Source organism: Podarcis raffonei, chromosome 6 (genome assembly GCF_027172205.1).
Source record: "Podarcis raffonei isolate rPodRaf1 chromosome 6, rPodRaf1.pri, whole genome shotgun sequence".
Lineage (NCBI taxonomy): Eukaryota > Metazoa > Chordata > Lepidosauria > Squamata > Lacertidae > Podarcis > Podarcis raffonei.
This window is the reverse complement of record NC_070607.1, coordinates 61470250-61496324: the sequence shown is the minus strand read 5'-3', so window position 1 is coordinate 61496324 and position 26075 is coordinate 61470250. Positions and strand designations below refer to the sequence as shown.

At 45.0% G+C, this 26075-nt stretch overlaps 1 protein-coding gene across 5 annotated transcripts in view; it reads left to right on the top strand.

Annotated features, from left to right (window-relative positions):
* Positions 1-26075, top strand: part of PLXNA2 (plexin A2) — a 397866-nt gene that overhangs the window by 136864 nt on the left and 234927 nt on the right. For all 5 annotated transcript variants that reach the window (XR_008331159.1, XM_053393447.1, XM_053393446.1 and 2 more), the window contains exon 4: positions 20681-20815. Coding sequence is in view for 4 of the 5 variants with exons in the window: in XM_053393447.1 (XP_053249422.1) it covers positions 20681-20815 (135 nt within the window). In the remaining variant the exon portion in view is untranslated. The remainder of the gene's footprint in view (positions 1-20680; positions 20816-26075) is intronic.

The window sequence follows — 26075 nt, the reverse complement described above, 5'->3', positions numbered from 1 at the left end:
TCAGCATGCAAAGTACACACAGGAAGCAGAGCTGAAGTTCTGAGTCTGCTCAACTGCCCTTGTTGATGCACCTTAGCTTGGATTCTCCTGGACCTCCATGGGACTGTATTCTGACTGCTGGACTTCAGACTTGGGTTACTTGAATTGACCCTAGACTCATTTCCTTTGGATTTTGGACTTTGCTTGTGTGGATTGACACCTGGACTTTAAACTTTGGACTTGGCATACTGCCTTGCTGCCAGGTAGGCCAGAGCTTCAGAACAGTGTTGTTTCCCACCCCCCTCCATTTTGACTCAGGCACACCTCACTCACAGGCCCTCCTTCTGGAAACATAGATCCGACTTACGACCCCAGTGTCACATGTCACCCCAATCTCCAGGGCAGTGTAAGATCCCAGGGTTTCCTGGTGCTTACCCAGGGACTGTGTTTCCTTTTGGAAATGAGTCACAGCAGAAACTGTGGTGTCTTTATGATATATGGTTTATTTACACATACTGTATATACAACCTCAGTCTACTACGAAGTGGTTCACAACATTGGCACCCAAAGAAGGTATTGTTTCTCCCATAGCTATGGATTCAAACAGAAACCAGCTGTGACTCTGCCCTTCCCGCCTGCAGCTTTTCTTCAGCTTCTGGCTAGCATTGCATTCTTCCCCCTACTTCTCTAACCCTTGGCTTTATCTGTAGAGTGAAAGGGAACCCACCTCTTTGCCATCTCACATAGTTCATTTGAACTTCTGTTGCTCTTAATGGTGCATTCCCCTGGCTATCACCTCACACAGGAGGCTAGTCTGGTTTAATTAGCTTTTAACAGATGCTGATTCCAGAGGATTTACAAGTGTCTAGTACACAGCCTAATACACAGGGTCTAGCTGTCACCTCACACAGGAGACTAGCCTAATTTAGTTAGCTTTTGACACTCAACACCTTAATTAAATTCTAGCACCTACTGGACCCAGGGCTTTAAGGTGTCTAGCACCCACAAACTCATAATAATAATAATAATAATAATAATAATAATTACAGCATATATAAAAACACAGCATATATAAAAGCAGTTCATTTAAGTTAACAATAAAAGTATCGTGAATTGAGGGTGAGGGTGAGCCCTTGCAGGGATAGCACAAGGCAAAGTATAAGATCCAGAGGGTGGGCCAGCATGTCAGATCTAAGCCTTGTTTGCCTGGATGGAGGAAGGGGAGGGGTGTCTGACTGTGTGTAGAAACAAGTGTACTGTATGAAAGGTAGGCTCAGTCCATTTGTGCCTCTGGCTTCGCTCACCACTGGTACGCGACCCTGGAAAGCTGCCTAGAGAAAAATGCGGCGCTCAGGCTGAAAACGGTTCCTTACCCCCTTCCTTATAGATTGCATTGGGCTAGGCATTTAATGGTGGTGAGGAATCCTCTTTGTTTCTGAAGTTCTTATTTCTGCCACAAGGCAGAAACCACGGGAATGGCACCAGTCAGTAAAGCATTCCTAAAATATTTAACGAGACAAATTCTTCCCTTTTTCGTTGCTTCAATTATGTAGAGCTTGAAGCGAATAGCTTGAATATTACATTTTGCTCTAGAAATATTGACTGAAAGGCAAAGTTAGTTCCACAGCTGGTTGTATATTTGCAGCTGTGAGAGGATACATTCATTGCTTCCTTTTGTGTTCAAAATCTCTCTGATGTGGACTTTACCTCTAACTCCTTACTGAGCCTGCACTGCTCTTGCAGCCATGCACAACAGCCTGATGACCTCCCATGCATAAATTTTCCATTTCCATTACAGTGCATGAGACAGATCTAGATTAATTTCTTGCTCTAGGATCAACTGTTTTGCATTGATATATTTATTTATTACAGTTGTGCCCTCTCCTCCACAGAGCTCAGAGTGTTATAAGTTATCCTATTTTATCCCTGTAATGATAGCATGATGCAGGTTAGGCAGAGGCACTAAGCTTCATGGCAGAGTTGAAATTTAGCACTTTAATCACTGTGCCATATTATTACTATTATAATACTGACAGTGATAATAATTTATATGCCACTTAATTGCCAAGATGTCGACTAAGCAGTTTACAAGTGTAAAGACAATGACATAAAACACCTGTAATTAAAATACACAGAAAAACAATTTCATCAAACCACTAAACATCCACAATTAGAATGTACAATGCCACAATCCCATTAAAACAGCACAGCAGTTAAAACAGCAATGGAAACAGGAAGTTTAAGTTGAGCTCAGGAGAAGGGTTGGGCTCAGCCACATGTCCACTTATCCCATGTTAGGAGAGGCTCAGAACTTACAGGGTTAAGAGTTCTGAGTGATGACGCCTCACATTCTGAGGGCGGGCTTAGAACACTGAAGGGAGTGGCTTACTGTATTCTTTCAGTGTGCGTGTTTGCTCCAAGGAGAGAGCAAGCGAGATGTCCGCTCTGTCTCCAGGCAGGAGATTTATAACTGTTGTGTTTTGCTAAGGAATAAAGACTTTAAGATAAGGAGACTGCTGCGTTTCAGCCTGAGTTATTACCACACGACAGAACGTTCCTGCTTCTGCTTCTGCTGTGTTTTACGCGCTCTGCTGAGTCAAAGGTCCCAGGGGGGAAGACCAGAGCTGCGCAAGAGAAGTGTGCCGGACCCCTGGACGTAATTGACCCCGAACAGGTTATGGAGGTCAGCAATAAAGATAAGCAACGTTCGTGCGTGTGAGGAGGCTGCAGCCAGAGGCCAGCCGATGAGACGCTGGGAAGTGAAACTGCAGGCAGAATCGGCTGAGGAGCAGCCAAAGGCCAGCTAAGGAGTAGCTGGAGCCAGCTGGAGCGAAGGGAGCTCGCTGGGAAGGATCTGCCGGACCGGGAGGTACCTGTAAGTAAGCTGGGCCCCCGGGGAGAGATGGCAGACAGCCAGAAGTCGTCAATCCCTGTTGATAAGGTGGACGGGAGCAAGCCCTGGGCCGGGAGAAGGCAGGCACTGAAGAAAGCAGTGGGAGCCAGGCGAGAGGGGGCTGAGAATTGCTCTGAGGAAGCACCATGCCCAAGATGCCCAGAGGGGGCTGGAGGCCCAGAGGGGGCTGGGACTGTGTTGGAGGGCTGCCGGAATACCCCTACGTATGAGCTGCATGCTGCAGAGCAGCTGGGAGAAGAGAGGAGCTTTGCAACTGAGAATGGGGTTGCAGGCCATTCCAAGAGTCTTGAGAGTGCCCAGGCTGTTTGGCAGGAGCTGGAGGGGGTTTGCAGAGAAACCACAGCAGAAGCCAAAAGCCATTTTCCCAACGGCAGAAAAGCCTCAAGGAGGAGTGCTGCTGGAGAGGTTGGGGGGGCAGAGAAGACCAAAGGCAAGTTTGCAAAGTTTTCCACTAGGCGATGTTTTGTTTGTGCTTCGACTGAACATCTGCGTCACAACTGCCCACAGAGAGCAAGAGAGCCAGGGCAGGATATTTCCAAGGTCGTTTCCCATGGGAACCAGCCGGGTTTCCATGGCAACAGAGGGAGCAGGCGTGGGAAACCGCACAAAGCACGCGCTCCAGAAGGGGAGGAAAACGTTTATCAGCTGTCTGCTTCTATGGCGGTTTTGGACAACAACAACACCTGCAACGAGAGCCCCAAGGTCGGGGGGGGCAGGGAGTCAGTTGCGAAGGCAACAAAGAAGGACAACTCCGGAGGGGGGAGAGTCCTACGTTGGGTTGTTGACTCGGCTGCGAATGCCCATTTGGTAACAGCGCCACCTGATGGACAAATGTGGAACTGCAAGGCTGTTTCAACTGAGAAAACAGTTCAATTTGCTACAGGTTCACAGGGACGTGTAACCCATGTTTCTAACATGTTTGTCTCTTTTTTACAGGCTGAATTGAAGGTTTATGTTCTCCCTGAGATAAAACATTGCCTGCTGTCTGTACCTTCTCTTTTACAGGAGGGATATTCTGTGAGTTTTGAAAAAGATGTTTGTACAATTTCCAGAGATGGGAAGGAGCTCGTAAGTGTTGGAAAAGATCAAAACAACCTCTTTGTTTTGGAAACACCACTGGAGGGTGAGGGGAATATTGGGAAAGCCACTGATCACACTCATGTGTCGTGTGCTTGCGTGTGGCATAAGAGAATGTCACATGGGTCCTGTGAGGACGTCCAGATGTTATCAGAGTGCACCAAAGGTTGCAAGGTAAAAGAATGTGGAAAACCTTTGAATTGCAAGGCTTGCAGAAAAGCCAGAAATAAGGGATTTAATGATCCCAGGGTGGACAGGGTAACCACAAAGCCTTTTGAGCTTGTGCATGCAGACCTTTTAGGTATGCCACAGCCAAGTCTGGGCAAGGCCAAGTGGCTGATGGTGCTGACAGATGATTTCACGCAAAACTCATGGGCTTTCACGCTGAAAACGAAGGAGGAGGCAACACAACTGATCAAAGATTGGGTTGCAGAGGTGGAACTAAGGTTCTCCACCAAGGTGCAAGGGTTCAAATGTGACCGAGGTTCAGAGGTCACTGGGTCTGCTCTAAAGGGTTTCTTTCGCCAGAGGGGGATACGTCACAAGGTGACTTCTCCTCAGGAGAGTGGCGTTGCAGAGCTTAGGAGTAAAGCTCTGGTTCGAGCATCCGAGATCCTACTGGATGACTCTGGTTTGCCTCAAAGTTTTTGGGGGGAGGCGGTAAAAACGGCCAATTTCACGATGAACAGGTGCTACAATGCAGTGGTAGGTGACACCCCGTATTTCCTGCTTCATCGGCAGAAGCCGCGTGTGCATTTCTTTCGCACTTTTGGTAGCAGAGCCATGGTGCCTGTACCAAAGTTTCTGCAGCAGGAGGGTGGCCCAAGGTACCAGGAAATGATCTTCTGTGGATATGAGCCTGCGACAAAAGGGTGGAGATTCGCATACCCAGAAGGTGATCAGACCAAGCTTCTGGTCAGTAAACAGGCTGAGTTCTTTGAGCAGGATGGTTGGGCAAGGCGCAAAGTGCGCTCTGACTTTCACTCAGATTGTCTGTCTGACGCTGAGGAGGAAGGAGAGCCAGAGCCTGAACCTGCTGGTGGAGACCAGGTCCCTGAACAGAGTAGGGCATCTCCACAGGTTGTTAAGGGAGTGTCCAAGAGTGAGCCCTCATCTCCTGTGCGCATAATGGAGAAAGCTCACAGACGTGTCAAGTCAGAGGGGGAGTCTTCTGATGAGGAAGACGCACATGCTGGCCCCAGTGGGTCAAAAGGAGCACCCCAGTTTGTGCCCAGGCGGTCATCGCGGGCTACAAAGGGAATTCCACCTGAGAGGTTTCAGGTCACAAATGCGTGGGTTGGTTTCGCACAGTGCGAACCTGAGGTTTGTGAGGTTCAACAGGTGCCTAACAACGTTGCCAGGAAGGGGCGGAAGGCAATGGGGAAGGTGTTGAACACTCAGAGGTCCTCTCAGAACGTGATTCGAGAGGGGGTGTTAGGAGAGGCTCAGAACTTACAGGGTTAAGAGTTCTGAGTGATGACGCCTCACATTCTGAGGGCGGGCTTAGAACACTGAAGGGAGTGGCTTACTGTATTCTTTCAGTGTGCGTGTTTGCTCCAAGGAGAGAGCAAGCGAGATGTCCGCTCTGTCTCCAGGCAGGAGATTTATAACTGTTGTGTTTTGCTAAGGAATAAAGACTTTAAGATAAGGAGACTGCTGCGTTTCAGCCTGAGTTATTACCACACGACAGAACGTTCCTGCTTCTGCTTCTGCTGTGTTTTACGCGCTCTGCTGAGTCAAAGGTCCCAGGGGGGAAGACCAGAGCTGCGCAAGAGAAGTGTGCCGGACCCCTGGACGTAATTGACCCCGAACATCCCAGGGGTTGTCAACCTGGTCCCTACTGCCCACTAGTGGGTGTTTCAGGATTCTAGGTGGGTGGTAGGGGGTTCTACAGCACAAACTGAATCCTCCTTCCATCAAGCACTGGTGGGCAGTAAGGAAATTTTACCATCAAGGAAGATGCATTAGTGGGTGCTAGGTATAAAAAGGTTGACTACCCCTGACTTATCCCATGCTATCTAGGCATGGGTCTGAATGGTTTTTCGTTTACCCCACCAACGATCAGAACAAATTTCAATCCACAGAAAACCCAATTGACATTTGTTCTGATTCAGAAGCAAACAGCGGGTTTCCCCAGAGGAAAGCAGTGGGACAAGCAGAAGTGTAGGCAAGCCCTTGACCATACAGGTGTGTCTTCAAGCACCAGTGGAACGCCAGGAACAATGGGGCCTCACCTGTTTCAGCAGGGAGAGCATTCCACAACACTGGTGCCACCAGTGAAAAACCCAGCTCTGTGGTACCACAAGCTGGTAATCATTAGGCACATTAGTATTTTTCTTTTTTTGAAGAGAGCCTTTTTCATTATGAAAGGACACTATCTGGGATGCAGAGGTTGGTAGGAATAAGCATTATGTTTTGCTTGTCTCTTTGAGTCCCTTTAGATAGCACTTTTGTAGGGACACTGATCTGCATCATATGCACATCTGATCCCTCACACAGCTGTGACTACATTCCATACTGGGGCTTTGTGTACAGTACTGCAATCACAGGGCAGTTTACAATATAAAAACACAAAAATACATCTCATAGTAACAAACAGAAACAAAAAATAGTTTCAAAGGCCATAGATTGTTCAATCCACCGCTTTTCAGCTAGGATACTTTCAAAGGGATTTGCAATTAAAAAAGTCTATGTAACACACACACAAAAGACCATAAAAGACTATTTTAAAAGTGCCAACTTTGTTTTGTTCCTATACTTGTGGGTTATTTCACTGACATGCCAAATTAAGAATATTGGAAGCTGTCCCACTGTGTTGGATATGTATTCATCTCATTTTGTAACTAGATTATTAACTCTGAAAAATTGCCAGCAATCTCAGCATCTTTACAGTAAGGAGAGAGAGAAAAAGGGAAAAACTAATCTAAAACCTCCTTACTCACTGAGGAGTCTAGAGCTGGTGATCAGTAGACCCTATGGTAATCCACTTGCATATGCAGTTCTGTTGATGTTGCAGCAGTCCTGGATTAAGAAATCTGCCCACTGAGCTTCAGCAATTCATAAGCAGCTCCACCACAGCAAACATGCAAACCCCATCCCTTTGGGGCAGCAAGCTGTTTGTTATGCAAAGTATTGTGTGCCCTGACAATTTCCTGTAACAAACGGTACATAATAATTTTCTCTAATGAACCGCAGAGTAACAGCCTAGCTGCATATGAAGCAAAATGTACACTTGTGTGTACAGGCACTTGCATGCATGTGTTTATTGGGTGGAATGAAAAGACATTTTTTGGACTGACTCAGTTTCAGTTTCCAGCTTCTGTTTAATGAAAATGTTTTCATACCCAAAGTAAGGAGCACTGCATATGCTGGATCCATCTCCAAGTTTTAGTCCCTTCCCAGAGCTGCAACTGTTCAGGCTCTCTGGTGCCAAAAGGGAACCATGGGCTCTTGGTAGAATAAAAGCTGTATGTGGCATCTGCCTGTCTGTGTGCCCATGTCTGGACTCAGGAGGGGTCACTTTGTCTCAATCTTTGCCCACTCCAAAGTGCCCTTGAAGGGATTTGGCCAGAGCAATGGGAAGAGGCTTAAAGCAATCCATGCCCTTTCAGTTTTTATGGAACACGGTGCGCTGATCTATTTTCCTAAGACAGAACAAAAGGAATGTTGTGTCCCTGTTTTACAAAAGGAGAAAAATGAGAGTGCCACATGTACCGTTTGTGTGCCACACAAAGATTGGGATACTTAGAATTTCAAGTATTCAGTCATTATGTTTCTTACACACACACACACACACACACACACACACACACACACGTTTTATGCCAGCAGGTTTCTTGTGTCTGAAAGTGCACACATGTAATCATGGTTCTGCCAGTAACATATAAGTTTCCACAACCTGGTTCCCTCCAGATGTTTGAACTACAATTTTGATTGGCCCCAGTGAAAATGGCCAATGGCCAATAGTCAAGGATGGTGGGATTTATAGTCCCAAATACCCAAAATACTTTTTTTAAGAACAGCCCCAAATCACAAAAGTATTATTAGGAAGACTCCAAAAAGTATAGTTTTACCAGCCCTGTTTAGAATTTTTCTAACAGTCCAACATCTCTGCCAGTGCTTTTTATCTAGTTAGAAGCAAATTGGTTATACTGGATTTTGTATACCATGCCGATACTCTGAAATCTCAAGGAGACTGACCTGCAATATAGGCGACAGTGAAATCCGGATTATCACTTTAATTTGTAATTTGCCAAACAAAACTCACACTAATTTCACCGGCATTTATATGGGAAGTAAGAAGAACATCACACAGTAAATTGAACCTCAGAGCCAATTTAAATTTCACACATTCACAGCTTCTGTGAAGAGACTGTTCTAACCCCCCCCCCCAGTATAAATATTATTATTTATACAGGTTTCTGTCCTAAGGGACTTGCAGTATAAAATCTGATACAGGGCCTCAGCACATGGGTTTGCAGCCATTGTACCAAGAACGTCTGCAGTGCCTCTGAATGTTTCTGGAGGAGGCAACATGGAGGGGTGTGTGTTTATTTATTTAAATATGTATCAGCAGATAAGACTCAAAGTACAGTAACATGAAAAAAACCTACATCTCATGCAAATTCACAAAGCACCAATAAAACGAACATACACATACACAGAGTAGCAATCACTGCAGGAAGCCATGACAGCTCTAGCATGGAGCATCACATATAGCCACAGTTTAGCCCAGGTTACACTAGGCTCATGTATTCTCACCATGCCACTTTTGTCTTGCAAATTGGTCCTGGTTTACCTACTCTTGTAACAAAGCATGCCTATGTTTGAGCAAAGAGCTGAGTCAAGATTTTCTCAGGACAAGATAGCAAATGATCATCATAATACTTTATTTAAAAGTGTGTGTTTGTGTGTGCACTGATTTTTTTCTGGCAGAACACTCCAGAATAGGGTACTGGCGCCTTTGTTCAGGATGCCACTGCTGCCTGCTAGCCAGAGGTGGGTACCTATTTTGCCCAATGCTAGGGCACACACACACACACACACACACACACACTGTGTGTGTATCTTGGAGATGGAAGGCAGGAGTGGCAGGGTTATCCCTGCACACTCAGGCCGTCAGTGGTGGGTGACTTCTTCATCTCATGCTGGGACTAGATGAAGGGTGGGGACAGTGGGCGGGAGGGGTGGCAGGGTTATCCCCACATGCTCAGGCCTGGTGGGTGCCTCCTTTGCCCTATGATTGGGCTTCTCTGTGTGTGTGATTGAGAGAGCTGTGCTTTGTGTGAAAGCAGAAGAGATGTGTGTGTGTGTGTGTGTGTGTGTGTGTGTGTGTGATGGAAGTTGTCTATGTGCTCTAGATATTGTCTATGTGTGTGTAAGAGAACAAGAGGCATGTATGTGAGGTCTGTGGTGGGGAGGTGAAGTTGGACAAAGGAGATATCTGTGTGCAATGTGTGGCGGAGGAGTTGCATGTGCGTCTGTAGTCTATGTGTACGATGAGTACATGTATGCACTGGGTGTGTGTGTGTGCAAGTGAGAGTCTGGCTAGCCAACTTGTATATTTACCCTGGCACCAGGGAATGCTCCCTATTATTAGGCAGCAACAGCATCATTGTACGTGCAGAGCAAATCAATATTGTGTGATTGCCACAACCAGGACCAGCAGGATACAGCAGTGACTTTCTATGGTACATATGGGAGATGAAGCAGGGGCAAACATCAATGACTCTCCTCTTTCTGATTTTGTGCAATGCCACACATCCCATAATAGCCATTTTGTGACTGGTGCCCTTGGCATCAGTCTTAATTTTTAGTTCTTGATAAATCAAACTAGTAAAATCTATTAAAAATAAAACATTTGGCTTTGTGCATGTTTTATTTTTATTATCAACTCTTAAAAGCTCACCACAAGTTCAGTAGAAAAGTGGGGAGGGACACGGGAGGAGGGGAGAGGTGGGAGAGGCATTTTACAATTTATCAAGACATAAATACTAGCACCTTGTTTATTTATTTTTAACAATAACAACAAGCACTGTACATACAGCATAAGAAAGCTGTCCCCAACCATTTCCAGTACAGTACAGCATTAGCAGGCAAGGCAGCTGCATGGAGAGATAGTTTAAAGTTTTCTGCCCTCCCTTACAATTATCTTGGCATTTAGGGTCAGACTATGAGCCTTCCTCTAGGGAGCTTCAGGCTGCTGAGTCGAGACTTTGAACATTTAGTTAACATTTCCATCAATAGGGCTTGGGAAGCCTGGGTGTGAGTGCGTGTGTGCCAGAGAGAGAAAAAGAAATACACAGCCAAACATTTTGACACGAGTGTTGAACTTACAAAAGACTTGAATCTATAAATAATTTGGGTCATAAAGCCTTATGAAAATAAACCCTGTGGCTCTTTTTCTTTTTCTTCTCAGCACTGAATGTGGTGCTGCACTCCCAATTCTGCCTCATTAGTTCACTCTCCAGCTTCTCAGATCTAAGTCCCAGCTCTCCTCCTTTCACATTCTCTATGGCTTGAAGCTCCTCTAGTGATTCACAGAACATGCATGTGTTTTTTTTCACACAGACATGAACACAGGAGCCATCTCTTCGCCCCTCCAATAAAATATTTGCGGGGGACAGGCCCACCAAAGTGGAGGGCATTGCTATTCAAATGGTGTGCATGCACCATGTCATGTGATCAGTAATGCAGGGTGGGGCTTACATGCCCCTCCCCCACAGGGAGGGTGGTCAGATGATGAAGCTAAAGCTGTGGCATCAGTGTGAGATGGGCAACAGAAGCAGCAGGGCAGGACAGTTGCTGGGGGCCCGCCTTGGCCTGTCCCGGCTGTTCCTCTGCAACTCGCCTGGTCCACCTGCCACCACACTGCTTCGCCATTCACTTGCCTTCCTGCTGGGACACCTGGGTGCTGCTCTGTTGTCGTATTGCAGGAGGCATGGCTGCCAATTGGCAGCCGTGCAAACTGCAGTTTGATAATCATTATAGACTATAGACTATACTAAACAGTTAAGGCAAGCTTCCTCACTTTGTAGGCCAGAACCTGCCAAGACATTTTGGCACCTGACATGAACCACAGCATGGTGGTGGTGTCCCTGTTATGTACTGAAGTTCTCACCCTGGGCCAGCAGGGGGATACTGTAGATAGTTATGCAAATGAAGGATCAAAAGTGACATTCAGTGATTGGATAGTTTGTATGCAAATGAAGGATCGGAAGTGACGTTCAGTGATTGGATAGTTTTAGAAAGTTACAACAGTTACGCTGTTCTGGAGCTCTATATAAGCAAGCTGACTGAGCTCTTCAGTTCAGTTCTATTCTGGCCTCTGAATAAACAAGAGCTGTTGAAGAATCGCTGTGTCGTCTGATATGTTCGCCCACAACTTAACAGTCCCCCTGCCCCCGCTAAGGAGGAAGGGTGAGTGAAGATCTACATCTGGAACAAGGAGGGTAGGAGACCAGGAGCACCTTCTATTCACCAAAAGGTTGCTGTAGAGGAGGCAGAGGGAGGACTGCTAATCCAACCTCCAAGGGGTGTGCCGCAGCTGTTACTGCCACCATGGCCACTGCCATAGCAATGGGGGGTGCATTTCTTGGAGGCTGGATCTGCTGCCCCTGTGCATCCTGCCACCTGAGGCAGTTGCTTCACCTTGCCTCATGGGTAGGCCAGCCTTGTTGTAGACCCAGGACAAGAGGCTGTTTATTGATCAACAGAGTAACACAGACAACTACATAGGAAAATGAAAAGTAAATGAAAGTGACCACAAGAATAAGTTAAAGGGGTGGGGTCTTAGCCCCAACCCATAATAACAGAGGCAATATTTAACTCTCTAATTACTTACTACAGCTGGGAAGGGGGGTGGGAAGTGGTGGAATCATTGGATATGTATATTTGCAAAGAGCATGTGCCTTAAACAATAAACAGGAAAAAATGGGAGTAAGAAGGAAGGCATATGTCAAAGAATGGTTAGGCCTGAAAATCAAAGCAGACAGGCTTGCCTGGCCTCATGCTGTGTTGCTGCTTTGTTTATCTTATGCCCAGGAGTGTGAGAAAAAGCCTGGGATGTCAAGCTGGATTTGCAGTCCCAGCTCAATTGTCTGTCCTTAGTTGCAGCCCCAAATCACATGTTAATGTTCCTGATGGTTGTGCCTTCAAAAAGCTATTTCAGTGCTAGGGTCACCACACCAGTGCCTTATATTTTATACATGGAGGTCTGCCAGGTTTCATACATCTGTTTGTTTCTTGTCTTCTGCTAATATTACATCCACATCTGCTTGTGTTTTAATAAAACAGAGCTTTTGCTGCTCAAAACATTGTATTTCCCACCAGTTAGGTGAAGCTTAATTCTAAAACAGGAAGGAGAAGCAAGACAACTGCACGCCCTGACTTGGAAACAATTTCCCAAGGCTAGATTTATGGTGCAGTTACTTGGTAGTAAATGGAAGGCACTCTGAGTATGAATAGGGGCTTGCTTTTTCACAGCTCCTAGATGAGAGGGAGCTGGCACTGGAAACTGGGTCTGGTGCAGTGTGTCAAAGTTTCTCCCGAATTGTGTTCTTATGGAAGACATTAGCAGGTAGGAGAGAAAGGGTGAGATGGTGATGTAAGCATGGCAGTTGCATTTCCTTTGGAACCTGAGACCCTCCAAATATTGTTTGACTTCAACTCACATCAGCCTCTGCTAGGGTGCCCAGTGGTCGGGGATGATAGAAGCTGTTAGTCCAGCAACATCTTAAGGCCTACAGGCTAGTCATTGTGATGGCTTTTATTGTACCAACGAGTACAGCTTCTAGTATGTCTCTACACCCCAGCCCCCAAAGCAGGGCTCTTGTACCTGTAATACATGTGTCGTAGAAATCCAGCAAGTAAAGCTTTGTTGCATTCACATGGTAGGAAATGTTTTGCCATCAACTAAGCTTCTTAGCTTTCACTGCCCATTTGCAGTCTAAAATGGATGATGGTGTTTATTACTACCATGCATACGTAGCAGCCCATCACAATTTAGTCGATACAAGCCTTTATTATGAGGCTGGTTTATTTTCTATCCCATTTGGAACACTGGGAAAGAGGTAACCTGACTAGTTTGTTTAATTTCTAATGAGGTGAAATGGCTTCTTGGCTTTGTGTTTATGGCTTTCCTTTTGCTTTGGAAGGAGCTGTGCCTTGTGTCATACTCTCTCACGTACAGCAGATTCTCACAGAGCCTTTAGAAAATGAACCCATTTACTGATGCCCTCACAACAACAAATGGAGATGATGTCCACTACGAATTACTCTATTCCACAATAATTTAGGGCTAAATAGAGGAAGTGTGACAGAGATGCTGAGATGAGGGGGCCTGAAGGTAACACGGTTAATTGGATACGCTGATTTGAATTGAATATGCGTGTAAAGAGTCATCATTAATTTCCTCATGGACATATCTATGATTTAAGGGGAAGATTTTTAATAGGATTACTATTTCACTTTAATTTCAAAGGGGAAGCTTCCCACCCAGAAGACAGGGCACTAAATCACACCAGTATTGCTCCTTAATGTATCAGAACACAGGATGAGGTGTGGAAGCTGAACAGCAGCCTTTGGAGAGGCTGGGTGTTTCTGCTGTATTTTGTGATAGTGAAGCTATTTATATAGAAGCCTTAGCAGATGCCAAAGTTAGTAGCAAAGAGAAATGTTAAATTAAGTGACTGCCACCACGTAGATGCCGAAGAGCCCAGGATCCAGCGATCCTTGCAGCTTCACAATAGTGGGGGTAAATTTATGAAATATGCCTTGTGACTCTCTTTTCTCATTTTGTTATCATGGCATTCTGTAGTCGTAAGGTTTCTTTCTCTCTCTCCCCCCCCCCTCCTGTCCCCAGTTATGGGATCTAGGGATCCCTTCACTTTCTTCAGCTATATCAGAAATCATTACAGCTAAAAACATGCAGGTGTTTCAGCAGCATAACATTTCTGGGGGCATGTACCCAAAGGATCTTACTAATGAGGTTGGGGATTTTATTGTATATCGTACTGGACTGCAACTTTTGGAAGAGGGTGTGTTTATAGCTTGGCTCATTTGTTTGCACCATCTACACACTGATGCCTGAATTGTGCAGCCTGCAAAGAACTCTGGTGGGTGGGTGAGGCAGGAGATAACACCCTCGAAAAGGTCTCAATTAAGTAGGGGTGTCACCTGCCCAGATAAACAGCAGCTTGACAGAAGCAGCTTGCCAGGTGGGACAGAGCTGCTAAGCTAGCTTCACAGCAGCTGCATTACCCTTCCTTCTTGGGAGGAAGAGGTGGCTTAAGAATCCCTGTATATTAGGGAGCAACAAGCCATGACCCCAGGTTCACATTTCATGAAAAGCCAAACTGAACTGCAAATTCCTGCTTGGTTTCTCCTGCGTACACCAAATGAGCAGCAAAGTTAGAGCAATGTGGTCATGTCCATGAGCATGTTGCTGGTGCACAATAAACCATGATAAGCCAGCAACATAGGCCAGGGTGGAACCAATGTTGCTGGCCTTTCAGCCCTTGCTCATTTTGAAATATAGTCCCCATTTTTCATTATCAGTTTTCAGGCCTACCCTTCTGGTTGGGCTAAGACAGTTAGTGGGGCAGGGGTCTCCTGGAGGGAGGGGCACAGAAGGTACTGGATGCAGTTCTTCAAAATGCCAGATTGGATATTCCCTTTCTGTATGTCTGAAGACATGGGAAATGTAGCCATGGTTCTCTGGGAATTAATAGGAATAAACCTTGCTGCCTTCATGATATGAAGCTCGGTGTGCAGGCACTTATACAGCTATTTTTCCGGCACCTAACAGTTTGTCATGAAATTCTGTCTCTCTGAAGAATTCATAATGAAAAAAGACAGGTAATTTAATCATGGAAAGTTCCCACAAAGAGTTTTTAACGCCCTTTAATGAGAGCCTGCGGAGAGGAACTGGAAGGAGATGCTGACCCATCATAGCTTAGTTACAATGACAGTTGTGATTGTGAGTAAAATACTGAGAAGAATCAGTACTATAGGCAAGTGGGGGCCTCTGTGTTGTGTCAGAGACTTGAATGGATCAGACACTATCACCAGGGGTGCTATGCTGCAACATATACATGGCACAATATGGTATTTTACTAATCTCTTAAAATAATGCAGAGCTTATGCCTGCAGTCTACATTGTAGGAGCATTAGCAAGACAAATCTCCACCTTGCCTTTAAAGAACTGAGATTTCCAAATTGGAATGCATTCTGCTTGGTCACATGCAAATGTTTTGCTGGCCTTGAATGCTCTGAGCTGGTGCTAATATTTGGATTTGCAGATTATGCTGTTAGGCTCCTTTCAACCAGTATTTGCAAACACACATCAGCATTGATTGAGAAAACAAGCTTCTTCCATCCCAGGAGACTCCTCAGCATCACAGCTGAGTCCTAGTGTAGGCTTCTTCTCCATCCTCTGTTTCATGAACTGTTCTGTGAGTTTCTACCTGCAGATATGTCTTTTTCCATGGAATTTCTGAGATTCAACTGGTCCCTTATTAATTAATTAATCTTTCAGAATCTGCATAGCCCCAATAAATGATTAATGGAGACCTTTGGGGGAAAGGTTTTAAAACTGTATTGCTATGAAAGTGAGTTAATGTAGAGAAGGTACCTGTCCCAAGATGCCACTGTGCAACAGTTGTCCATCTGAAGCCGAAGTCACACTGTGGCCCTCCAGATGTTTTTGGACTCCATGCCATCAGCCCCTGAAAGAATGTCTAGTGGGCAGGGATGATCGGAGTTGGAGTCCAGCAACATCTAACGCATCTAAGGCCTCCTTCAAAATGTAAGAATGGCTTATGGCTCTAGAAAGCCTAAATAATGCATAGCTTCCACACTGGCATTTAAAAAAACTGCATATTCTAGTTTGGATCAATGGAAACCATGTAAATGCTTGCAATTGCTTTAGGAAGCATGCTTTGTTAACAAACATGTGAGGGGGACAGCAGGAATGAGCATGCTGGTTCTGCCACCTCTATTGCTGTTACAAGGTGTTACTCTAAAGCCATGGATGTACCAGCTACATTTTAGAACCTTAATAATGCAGGGTTCTAAAATGCACAGGGAGCCTTCAAAGCTCTCTTCAGATTGTCACCTTCTGTGAGTTAGATGGTGACCAATACAATGACAAAGGAGGGTGAAACTAGCATGTTAACCCTCTTTCTCTTCCTCATGTGTAACACCTAAGTTTTTTTATTTGATAGTCATAAGAAAATGCACAGGAATGTGCTTATTTTTTCCTTTACCATTTATTATGTACCTAGTGTTAAAGACAAGTGCCTTAATCCAATAGCAAGACTAGCTGACACAGCCAAAGTCATACAGAGAATTTGTGGCATAGGAGAGCATTGAACTGCCTCCCTAGCACCATAGTCCACTCAGGGCATTTCTTCTGACCTGAATGAGATGAGGATATCCCATTTTATGAAGGATTTGTTGATTATCTGCTCATGGAAAGAAAAGGCAATGCGTCCTTGCCAGAAACTCCAACTCAGTCATGTCTCAGTGATCAAGAAATGCCACCACGCCAGGCCTAGAAACACATTGCCTACTGGCCTACAAGGATTAATTAAATTACAATCAGACATTTTAATGGAAGGACTTTGGAGGCTGTTGTCTTGGCAACTGTTTTAAACAGCTGGTTTAATGATGGGTGGAGAAGGAGGTTGCTGGGAGAGCTGGGCTTGGGGACAGAGCAGCAATCTGCTTTCTTAAATGTGGCAGAGATGTTGAGCAGAGATGGGGCTTTTGGAATTAGTTTTGTCTTGTCTTACCCATCATGCAACACGGCACACTTATTTTCCTTTTGGAGCTAAACCAACATTATAAATTATTATGATTGTCATTTTTTGGGGGAAAGGAAAGTGTTCTGTAAATGTTCTGATTCTCTCCTCGGCCCTTCTCGACTTCTCTCCTACCTTTCCCAGAAGCTCAGCCATCGCTAACATTTTCTTTTCATGCTTCAAACATAGCTTGACAATTAGAAATTGAGTCACTGAACAGCAAGATGGGACAATGAGCGACAGCCAGGCAGGAGGCTGCAGCAGATGGCTCCTTTGTGACAAGCTCTCCCCCCTCGCAACAGCTCAGTCTCTGTCCCCATCCTCCTAGCATGGAATCTCATGCAAGTGCTTTGAAGCGCCCCTTCGCACACAGCGGTTTTCTGGCCAGCAAGTAACAGAATCTCTGTCAGTGAGTGCCACTGGCCCATCAGGCGGCTTCATGGAGCCCTTGGTTCACATGGCTGGTCTAATCTCCCAGCCTGATGGTTGCCAATGTTTGCAGCTTGGTGTTATGTAGACACCATGTTGTAATCAAATGGCTACTCAAATATGCAAATCCTGGTAGGGAAAAGACAATGTAATTTGTTTGTTTATCCCTCCCCCCCCCCTCCCCAAAGGCCATAAATGATTAACATTGGAAAAGAGACCCGGGTGTACTCAAAACAGTTCTGTTCCTGCTGTGTGCATAGGGGTCTGTTATAATCCAAGCAGAGTTTTCTTGCAGCAGGAGGGATTTGTATAATGAAGCCTAAAATATCACCCACACCAACAGGCCAGGAGGCCTTCGTACAGAACAAGCCAAATAGCCTTCTGCTTCATTTGTTTATCAGCCAAGGACTATATTTTCATTTATTGGAGTCGGCAAACTTCAGGAGGTGACCCGTATTGGATAAAAATTTCAAACTTGTTTTTAGGTATTTCATTCTAGTGCCCAGAGTTGACAAATCCAAGTGGCACTCCTCACAATGGTTTTAAAAAAGACATAATAAATGAAATAGCTCACAATTTGCTGCTTGTAACAACACCTCAAAATCTTCTGCACAAGCTGGGCAGCCTCACAGGGCTGATCTAAATCACATTTTCATTACTGATTTTAGGTAAATGCCTAGGCGTTGCTGGTTGGTAAACCCATGTCAGGGTTGTACTGTTTCATACTTTATGTGGGGCTCACATGCTTGAATACTCCTTCATTTAACAACCCCCCCAAAAAAAACCCTTTAAGTGTTAGAGGGGAGACCTATGCTAGAATATTTCTCCCTGATGTTCTATTTTTGTGTGGATGAACATTCAATACTGTGATTCTGCTTAGTCCTACCTACTGGATAGCTCAGTTAGTTAGAGCATAGTGCTGATCCCGCCACGGTTGCAGGTTTGATCCCCGTAAGGGACAGCTGCATATTCCTGCATTGCAGGGGGCTGGATTAGATGATCCTCAACTTCCTTTCCAACTCTATTATTCTATGGTCTGCCAACTAAAATAAAATATTGGGGGTGAGGGTGGCTTGTAAGCCCTGGCCCAAATAATTGCTCACAAGACACAGTGCACACACATGCCCATCAACTTGGGGAGGGGGACAGCCCCCTCAAATATTCTATGGCGACGACGACAAAACTTAGGCCCCTAGGAGTTGGCTGCTATGCTGCCGATACCTATAGCCCAAGGTGGTGATAGCCCAGACACAGGTTTACCTCTTCAATGAGAATCATTAAAACAATGGGATGTAGGCTTCCGCTAACTAAATTTGAAAAGTCATTGTTCAAGTTTCTAACTATTACCAGCCCAAGCTGCAATTATATATGTAATTGCTAACTCAGACTGTGGCCTGCTATGCCACTCAGTGTACACCATGTATAACGGATGGAAGGTTTTTGCTCTTATGTAATAAAAATATTGTTTTATTTACTTTTATGTTTTGATACTAGAATTTGGGGCTTTTGAAACACTTTATTGCTTTGGAAGATGTTGCCTGTCACCTTGGAAGGCGATAGGCACAGACATGCATGGGTGGCAGTTAGGGTCCTCTTTCCAATGCTTATAAGTGAGAAATTAATAGTTGGGGTTTTTCAGAAAAAAGGGGGGGATAGGTAAAGGTGCACTAAAGTGTTGTTTTCAAATTTGGAGCAAATGTACAAAGGAATAATGGAAAATAACCTGGGAATCGGTGATTAGAGCCCCTACCTACATTGTCTGCTTTTCCATCCTCTCACAGTGAAGGTACATTGAGGGTAGAAAGCCCTAGGCCTGGGCCCCAAATACAGTCCTCCAGGCCCCTCTATCCTTCCTGACAGCTATAGCTTCCAATCCAGGCCAGAATCTTGCCCAACACTCTCCAATAACGGTAACTGAAAAAAGCAATACTTTAACTGTGACTAACAAAGAGTTATTCCCCTCATAAGTGACTATCGTGACTTCAAATTGCATTCACTTATGTGGGGGGAAATGCAAGAAGGTTATGGCTGTTTTGGTTTCCCAGTGCAAGTGAATGGGAGAAACACAATTTGAATTCAGGTCTGAATCGATCTGGATCAGATTGGTGTCCATTCTGAACTACTGAATCAGGTCCTGCATCAGATGAGAGGGGGTATTTGCAGAGGGAATAAAATACAAATAAAGTACTGATGGTAACAGTTGCCATTCTCTCTCACACAAAGTTGTATAAATAATACAAACATTCTGGCATTGTTAAGCCAATTAACACACATAGTGTGAGAAAATTAAATTTTGCTGATTCAGTCCACAAGTGAGAACCTCTTGATGAATTGTAATTCAGCAGTTTCACATTGTAGTTTTGCTTTGAAATTCCTTTGTTCCAGTGTGGAATTATTTGTTCCAGAGCATTCTGAAAGGTTGAAATGTTCTCCCACTATTTTTATTAATATTGCTTTTGCTGATATTAGATTTGTTTCTGTTCGTTATTTAGTGTAGCAGCTGGTCTATTTCTCCTATGTTGAACACAGGAGGGCATTGTTGACAGGTATATAGAGTTATATAGAGATATAAATATACATATTTCACATTGGAAGATGAGTTGATGTTGTGTATGACATTATTCAAACCTGTAATAGTGTTGTCAGTGTAGACAAAGGGACAGAGTTGGCACCTGGGTATGCTGCAGGGTCTGGTTCCTGTATTCATACCTCTGTTATGTGGCCTGCTGCTCACAAATTAAATGAAGAATTGTGTTTGAATGTCTATATTCTGTTTCAAAGGAATGCATGATCAAACAATGCATTCAGGTCAAGCCTGTGTTCTGCTGACATTTAGAAGTGACACACTTGCTTTTTCACTTGGTGAAATTGTATGAAGAATCAACACATAGTGGGGTGGGAATGAGCAAAATCATTCAGCTTCCATATATTCATTTATTATGTACACATAAAGCTGGGACAGGAAATCTGTGGCCCTCCAGATGCTGCTAAACTATATCTCCCATCATCCCTGACCATTGGCCATACTGGCTGGGACTAGCTGAATTCCAATACTTGCAGAACCAAAGGTTTCCCATCCCTGACAAAGGGCTTGCATGCATTCAAGTTGTAGCTGCATGGACACAACTGGAACCTGAATAGTGGGGGCCCCAGTCATGAAGAAAGCCTATAAGCATCCAAATATTCATTTATGCTCTGTGCACACAAGGTCAATGGACTTGTGGAGATTGGAGCAGGAACTCTCTGTTTTCCTTTCCATTCTGTGTGCAATTTAACCATTGAATACCTAAAATGCATTCCAAATGTTGTTTGTGAATTCTTCACAGCACTCTTATAATATGATTCCATTTGGATGTGCTGGGTATCAAACCAGCCACATATTTATTTTCCATCGTATAGCCACTTGGTTAGGATCTGCCTGTATTTCTCCCTCACATTTAATGACAGTGATTTAACCTGCAGTATGTCTTTATTCCAGATCCGAGCAGATGGGCCTCCTCATGGTGGCATTCAGTATGAAATGGTGCCAGTTTTCAAGGACGGGAGTCATATCCTTCGTGACATGGCCTTCTCCACAGATCATAATTACCTCTATGTCATGTCAGAAAGACAGGTAAGCCTTGCTCTTTAAAACCACAGTAGGCTTTAAGCTTAGCCCCTCTGCAATGGGAAAGCCTTGCATATTCCAAAGGGCTCTTAACATTTGCTTCAGGTATGGATAGTGCCAAAGGTAGCTTTATTTTTATCTGAGTCTGGCCAGAGACAACTGTCAGTGCACCAGGGGAGGAGGAGTTTTCCTTCTCATCAGCACACTATTGTCTCTAAGAAATGGAAATTGGACAGTGCCACTATGAATGAAATATGGTTCGGGGATTTGGACTTCATTCTGCTATCAAATCCCATCCCTAGCAGAAGCCACTTCCATTCATTCCTCTCCTTGTGTTTGGCAGTAGGCTACTTTTACATAGAATTTGTCGGGATTCAAGCGAGCAGAGCGTCCAGCTCTTAGGAATTTGGCCACCCTCCAGGTGCCCGGCTTGAATCCTTGTGACCTCCCGTGTGCGACTCCCGGCAAGATCAAGGGAGGTCTCTTCGGCGATCCTTTTCAAACGTGAAAAGAACACACCACTCCTCCCCCAGGGAGGGGGAAAGAGACAGACAGAAATATATCTACATGTCTTTATTTCTGTCTTTCACCAGTACAGAGAAAACATGTCTGTACACTTTGCTTCCCCACTGCAGAGAGAGAATAATCTCCTCCCATGTACTTCCAGTACAGGGTCATGTGCTGCTCTGAGGTAACATCCGGCTCTCAGAGCACTTTACAAACTGTGCCTGGTTCCCACGGTACAATCCAATAACACCCGCATCCTGTTTACCATTCCAGCCACCTGGTGCTTGCTTCTGCATTGCTCCTTTTTCGTAACATCCTCCCCCAAAAGAATCAATGCGTGTTGCAGCAAGCAAAGCATGATCCAGAGAAGAAAACAAACAGTTGTTATACACATAACACTCCCCTGTTGTTTCAGTTCCACCCTTGGAACTCCCCGCCACTGGTTTCCCCAGTGTACCTCTCTGGTTGTCTGGTTTCCAAGGAATGAGTGCATCTGCATTACCTTGGCTAGCAACTCTCTGTTGTGTCTTTGTCTCTGACTTAGACACAGCTCCAACCTGTCCTCGGTTGTTTACAACAGCAACACATGCAACAGCTAAGTTAGCAAACTCTTTTGAGTACCTCTTGGGTGGTTGACCCTTTGTAACCCTCTCAGACCTACGTATGAGGTGCTGATCCTCTCTGCTCACTGGTCCAGTCTCAGGACTCTTTGGAGAACTAGTTCCAATGGTAAACAGTGGTTCATCCTTCAGTTGTGAAGGCCTATCTATTGTGTGAGACTTTCTCTCAATGACTGTGACAACTGAGCTCTCCGAGCTATCTGTGTCATCACTTTCAGTACAGCTGAAATCAGTGAAATCATCATCATCTGAATCATCCTCAGTGGGAAATGTGTGTACTATCACTCTCTCCTGTTCAGGAGCACTCTCTAGAATTTTTGTGAGAATCACCTGACCAGATTCAGACAAAATTACTCTGTAGAGACCCTTTTCATACCCCACAAAAATGCCTCTGGCATTCTTTACTCCACCTGGAGCTTCTGTTCTCACATGAGACCCAAACACCTTGAAATGGGCAACAGAAGGTTTTCTGTGGAACAGTTTCTCAAAAGGAGAACTTCCCAACTCTTTTGAAACCTTTCTCATTTTCGTATAACAATACGACATCAGAGACTCGGCCCAGTACTCATGTGGCAGATGTGAACTTAGCAATTGCGCTTCCATCCCCTTTTGCAATTCTCTGTTCACCCGTACACAGACACCCCTGTTCCACGCTTCCGCTGAAACAGAAATCTTGTGTCTGATCCCCTTTTTCTGCAGGAACCTTTGGAAATCCTGTAAAAGAAAAATCTGCTTCTCATCTGTGAATAGACAATCAATGTTAGCATCATGCATACTCTTAACTTTGTCACAAAACTCTTGAAACCTCTCCAAGGCTTCCTTTGGTTTTCTCAACACATAAACCCAGACATAGTTAGAGAAATGATCCACACACACAAGATAATATCTTGCATTGCCTCTAGATGGTTCTAGAGGACCAATCACATCAGCATACACCCGCTGAAATGCTCTGTTGACTCCGGTCACCTTCTTGCTCACACCTGCAAGAGAAACTAGGTTAGACACAGATGAATTACATTCCATGTAATCACTTTGTGCAAAAGTCAACAAATATAGTCCATCCTTCTGTTTGGCAGAAAGATATAACTCTCCATCTTTGTAGATCTCGCAGCTCTCAGCATCGTAGGACAGTTTCAGTCCTCTCTTTGCAATCTGCGAAACACTCAGCAGATTGAACTTCAATTCAGGAACCAAGTAAACATTGTTTATTGTCAAGTCCAGACTCTTCAGATAGACAGTCCCCACGCCGGCCGCTACCAGCTCCTGACCGTTGGCCTGTGTGACAGTGAAGCTTCGCTTCTTAAACGATGAAAAGAGTTCTCTGTGTGGGGACATATGAACCGTGCAGCCCGTGTCAATTATAAACGCGTTCCCAACGTCTGGCGTGGTTCCCTTCGCCATCAAAGCCTTTGCAGGTTCCACCATAGGCTTGGTACGACCTTTGCCTGACGCCTCAGGCTTTGCTGAGCGGCCCTTCGCTCCTTTTGGCTGACGTGGCTTCTTACAGCTCCGCTGAAGATACCCAGCCTGTCCACAAGTGTAACACTGGACAGCGTTCAAAGCTACAGCATCCTTTCCAGTAGCCTCATCGGTGGGGGAATTAGAACTCCGTTCCTCACTCCCCCTGTCCTTTACTTCCAGTGCAGCATGCCGGCTGTGTTCATCTAGAACCACGGCATTCAGGGGCACTCCCCCCTTCTTGGCATCCATGCTGAATCCAAGGGTCAGCTTGCACTCAATCTCAAGCCAGCTTTCACTTTTCAAGCCAGTAAACTCCAAAAGTTCTCTTCTGTTTACTGCTTCACTGGCAGGCAAACCTTTGGGCTGTTTTTTCAAAACCCTTGCACAGCTGCGCAGATACACTTTCGTTTTCCCAGGCTCTTTTTAGGCCACTCAGTAACTGGCAGACGTTGCCTAGCAACCTGCTCAGGACGGAACTCCTTATCTAAACCACAGGAATTCCTGGTATGCAAGCTTGCTCTTTCAGAGCTGTTTTTCTTACGCAGCTTGTGAACCAGAAAATAAATCTTTCTGCGTTCATTCTCTCTTGCCCGAAATGCAGCATACCTTTTTTCCAGGCTCCGTTGCCTTGAAACACACTCCTCTCGGTGTCCAGCTGTCTGTTTCAGCTTTCTGGCTGCAGGCAGACGCTTTTCTTTATCTCCTTAGGTGCAGAGGATGGCAACGATCCATCGACCTCTCACCTCTCATGCAGATTCTCATAGATCAGATAACCACCGGTCTGCTACCAGTTGTCGGGATTCAAGCGAGCAGAGCGTCCAGCTCTTAGGAATTTGGCCACCCTCCAGGTGCCCGGCTTGAATCCTTGTGACCTCCCGTGTGCGACTCCCGGCAAGATCAAGGGAGGTCTCTTCGGCGATCCTTTTCAAACGTGAAAAGAACACACCACTCCTCCCCCAGGGAGGGGGAAAGAGACAGACAGAAATATATCTACATGTCTTTATTTCTGTCTTTCACCAGTACAGAGAAAACATGTCTGTACACTTTGCTTCCCCACTGCAGAGAGAGAATAATCTCCTCCCATGTACTTCCAGTACAGGGTCATGTGCTGCTCTGAGGTAACATCCGGCTCTCAGAGCACTTTACAAACTGTGCCTGGTTCCCACGGTACAATCCAATAACACCCGCATCCTGTTTACCATTCCAGCCACCTGGTGCTTGCTTCTGCATTGCTCCTTTTTCGTAACAGAATTGCCCTTTGTTGTTTATTCTTCTAGATTTCAAGGTTGTGTTTGTGTGTGCAAGAGGCTATGAAATCACAATATTGTGATCGGAGATAAAATGCGTGGCAGGTGGATAGTGTTCAAATATGTGCAGGATACAGTTTTGTTACATGTGTCTTCTGTCCAGCCATATCCTGACCTTCCCTTCTTTAGTGTTAGAAAATATAGCAGTGGCAAGGATTCTGGATAGCACTTCTGAATGTTGTTAGTGTAACATACAAAGCATGTTTAGATTGAAAGTGTTTTGAGACTTTGGTACTTTTTATTTAGAAATGTAGGAAATTCAAATACAGTCCCATGACCAAATGATCAGCTTTACAATAAGTTTGAATGATTCTGTGATCCACCTCTAAACCTTTAAGAACTCATTTGCCTTGGCCTTTAAAATGTCTAGATATAACCAATACATTCAATCTTTTGCTTTAAATTTTACCCACACAACGCAGTTATACACCTGGTTTTAAAGGGACATGAGTGGCACTGTGGTCTAACCCACTGAGCCTCTTGGGCTTGCCGATCGTAAGATCAGCAGTTCAAAACTGAACGACAGGGTGAACTCCCGTTGCTTTGTCCCAGCTCCTGCCAACCTAGCAGCTTGAAAGCATACCTGCATGAGTAGATAAATAGGTACTGCTGTGGGGAAAAGGTAAACAATGTTTCTGTGTGCTTTGGCATTTGTCAAGGTGTTCTGTGCACTAGAAGCAGTTTATTCATGCTGGCCACATGATCCAGAAAAAGCTGTCTGCGGACATATACCGGCTCCTTTGGCCTGGGATGAACACTGCACCCATAGTCGAATTTGACTGGACTTAACCATCCAGGGGTCCTTTACCTTTAACTTACCTATACCTGGTATTAGAGCAATGCATACACCAATTCCCCACTGATGTGCCTTTGTGGGGCAGTGGGGCCACCACTGCATCCACAGCCCTGGTGTTCATCATGGCTGCATCCAACAGCGATCCAGCCAATGTTCCTTCCACCCAGTAGCATGGTAGGCAGATAGATGGGGAAGGTTGGCACAAGGAGAGCTGGGTGGAAGGACACCCCTGCTCATTCCAAACCCACCTTCAGCCCAATGTAAGGAAGGTTTGGTTTGCTCATTTAGTGCTACATCTGTGCTATCTTGGGATGGGCTGATGAGGGAGAGAAATTGTCTCCGAGTAGTTGCAAACAGGTTCTGTGATGGGGCTCAGATCTTATCCATTCACTACTCACTAGGTTGTTCAATAATTTTTCAATTCTGTCTGATAGGTTCAGTCTAAGACTTTACCCAAACAGGAAATAGTCACCATTTGATTGAAGACCTTGGCAACATGTGCATGAATTCTACTGGAACTAGATTGTATCAATAGATGCAATCTAGATAGGAGGTTTCTTCTTAGTGTGATACCA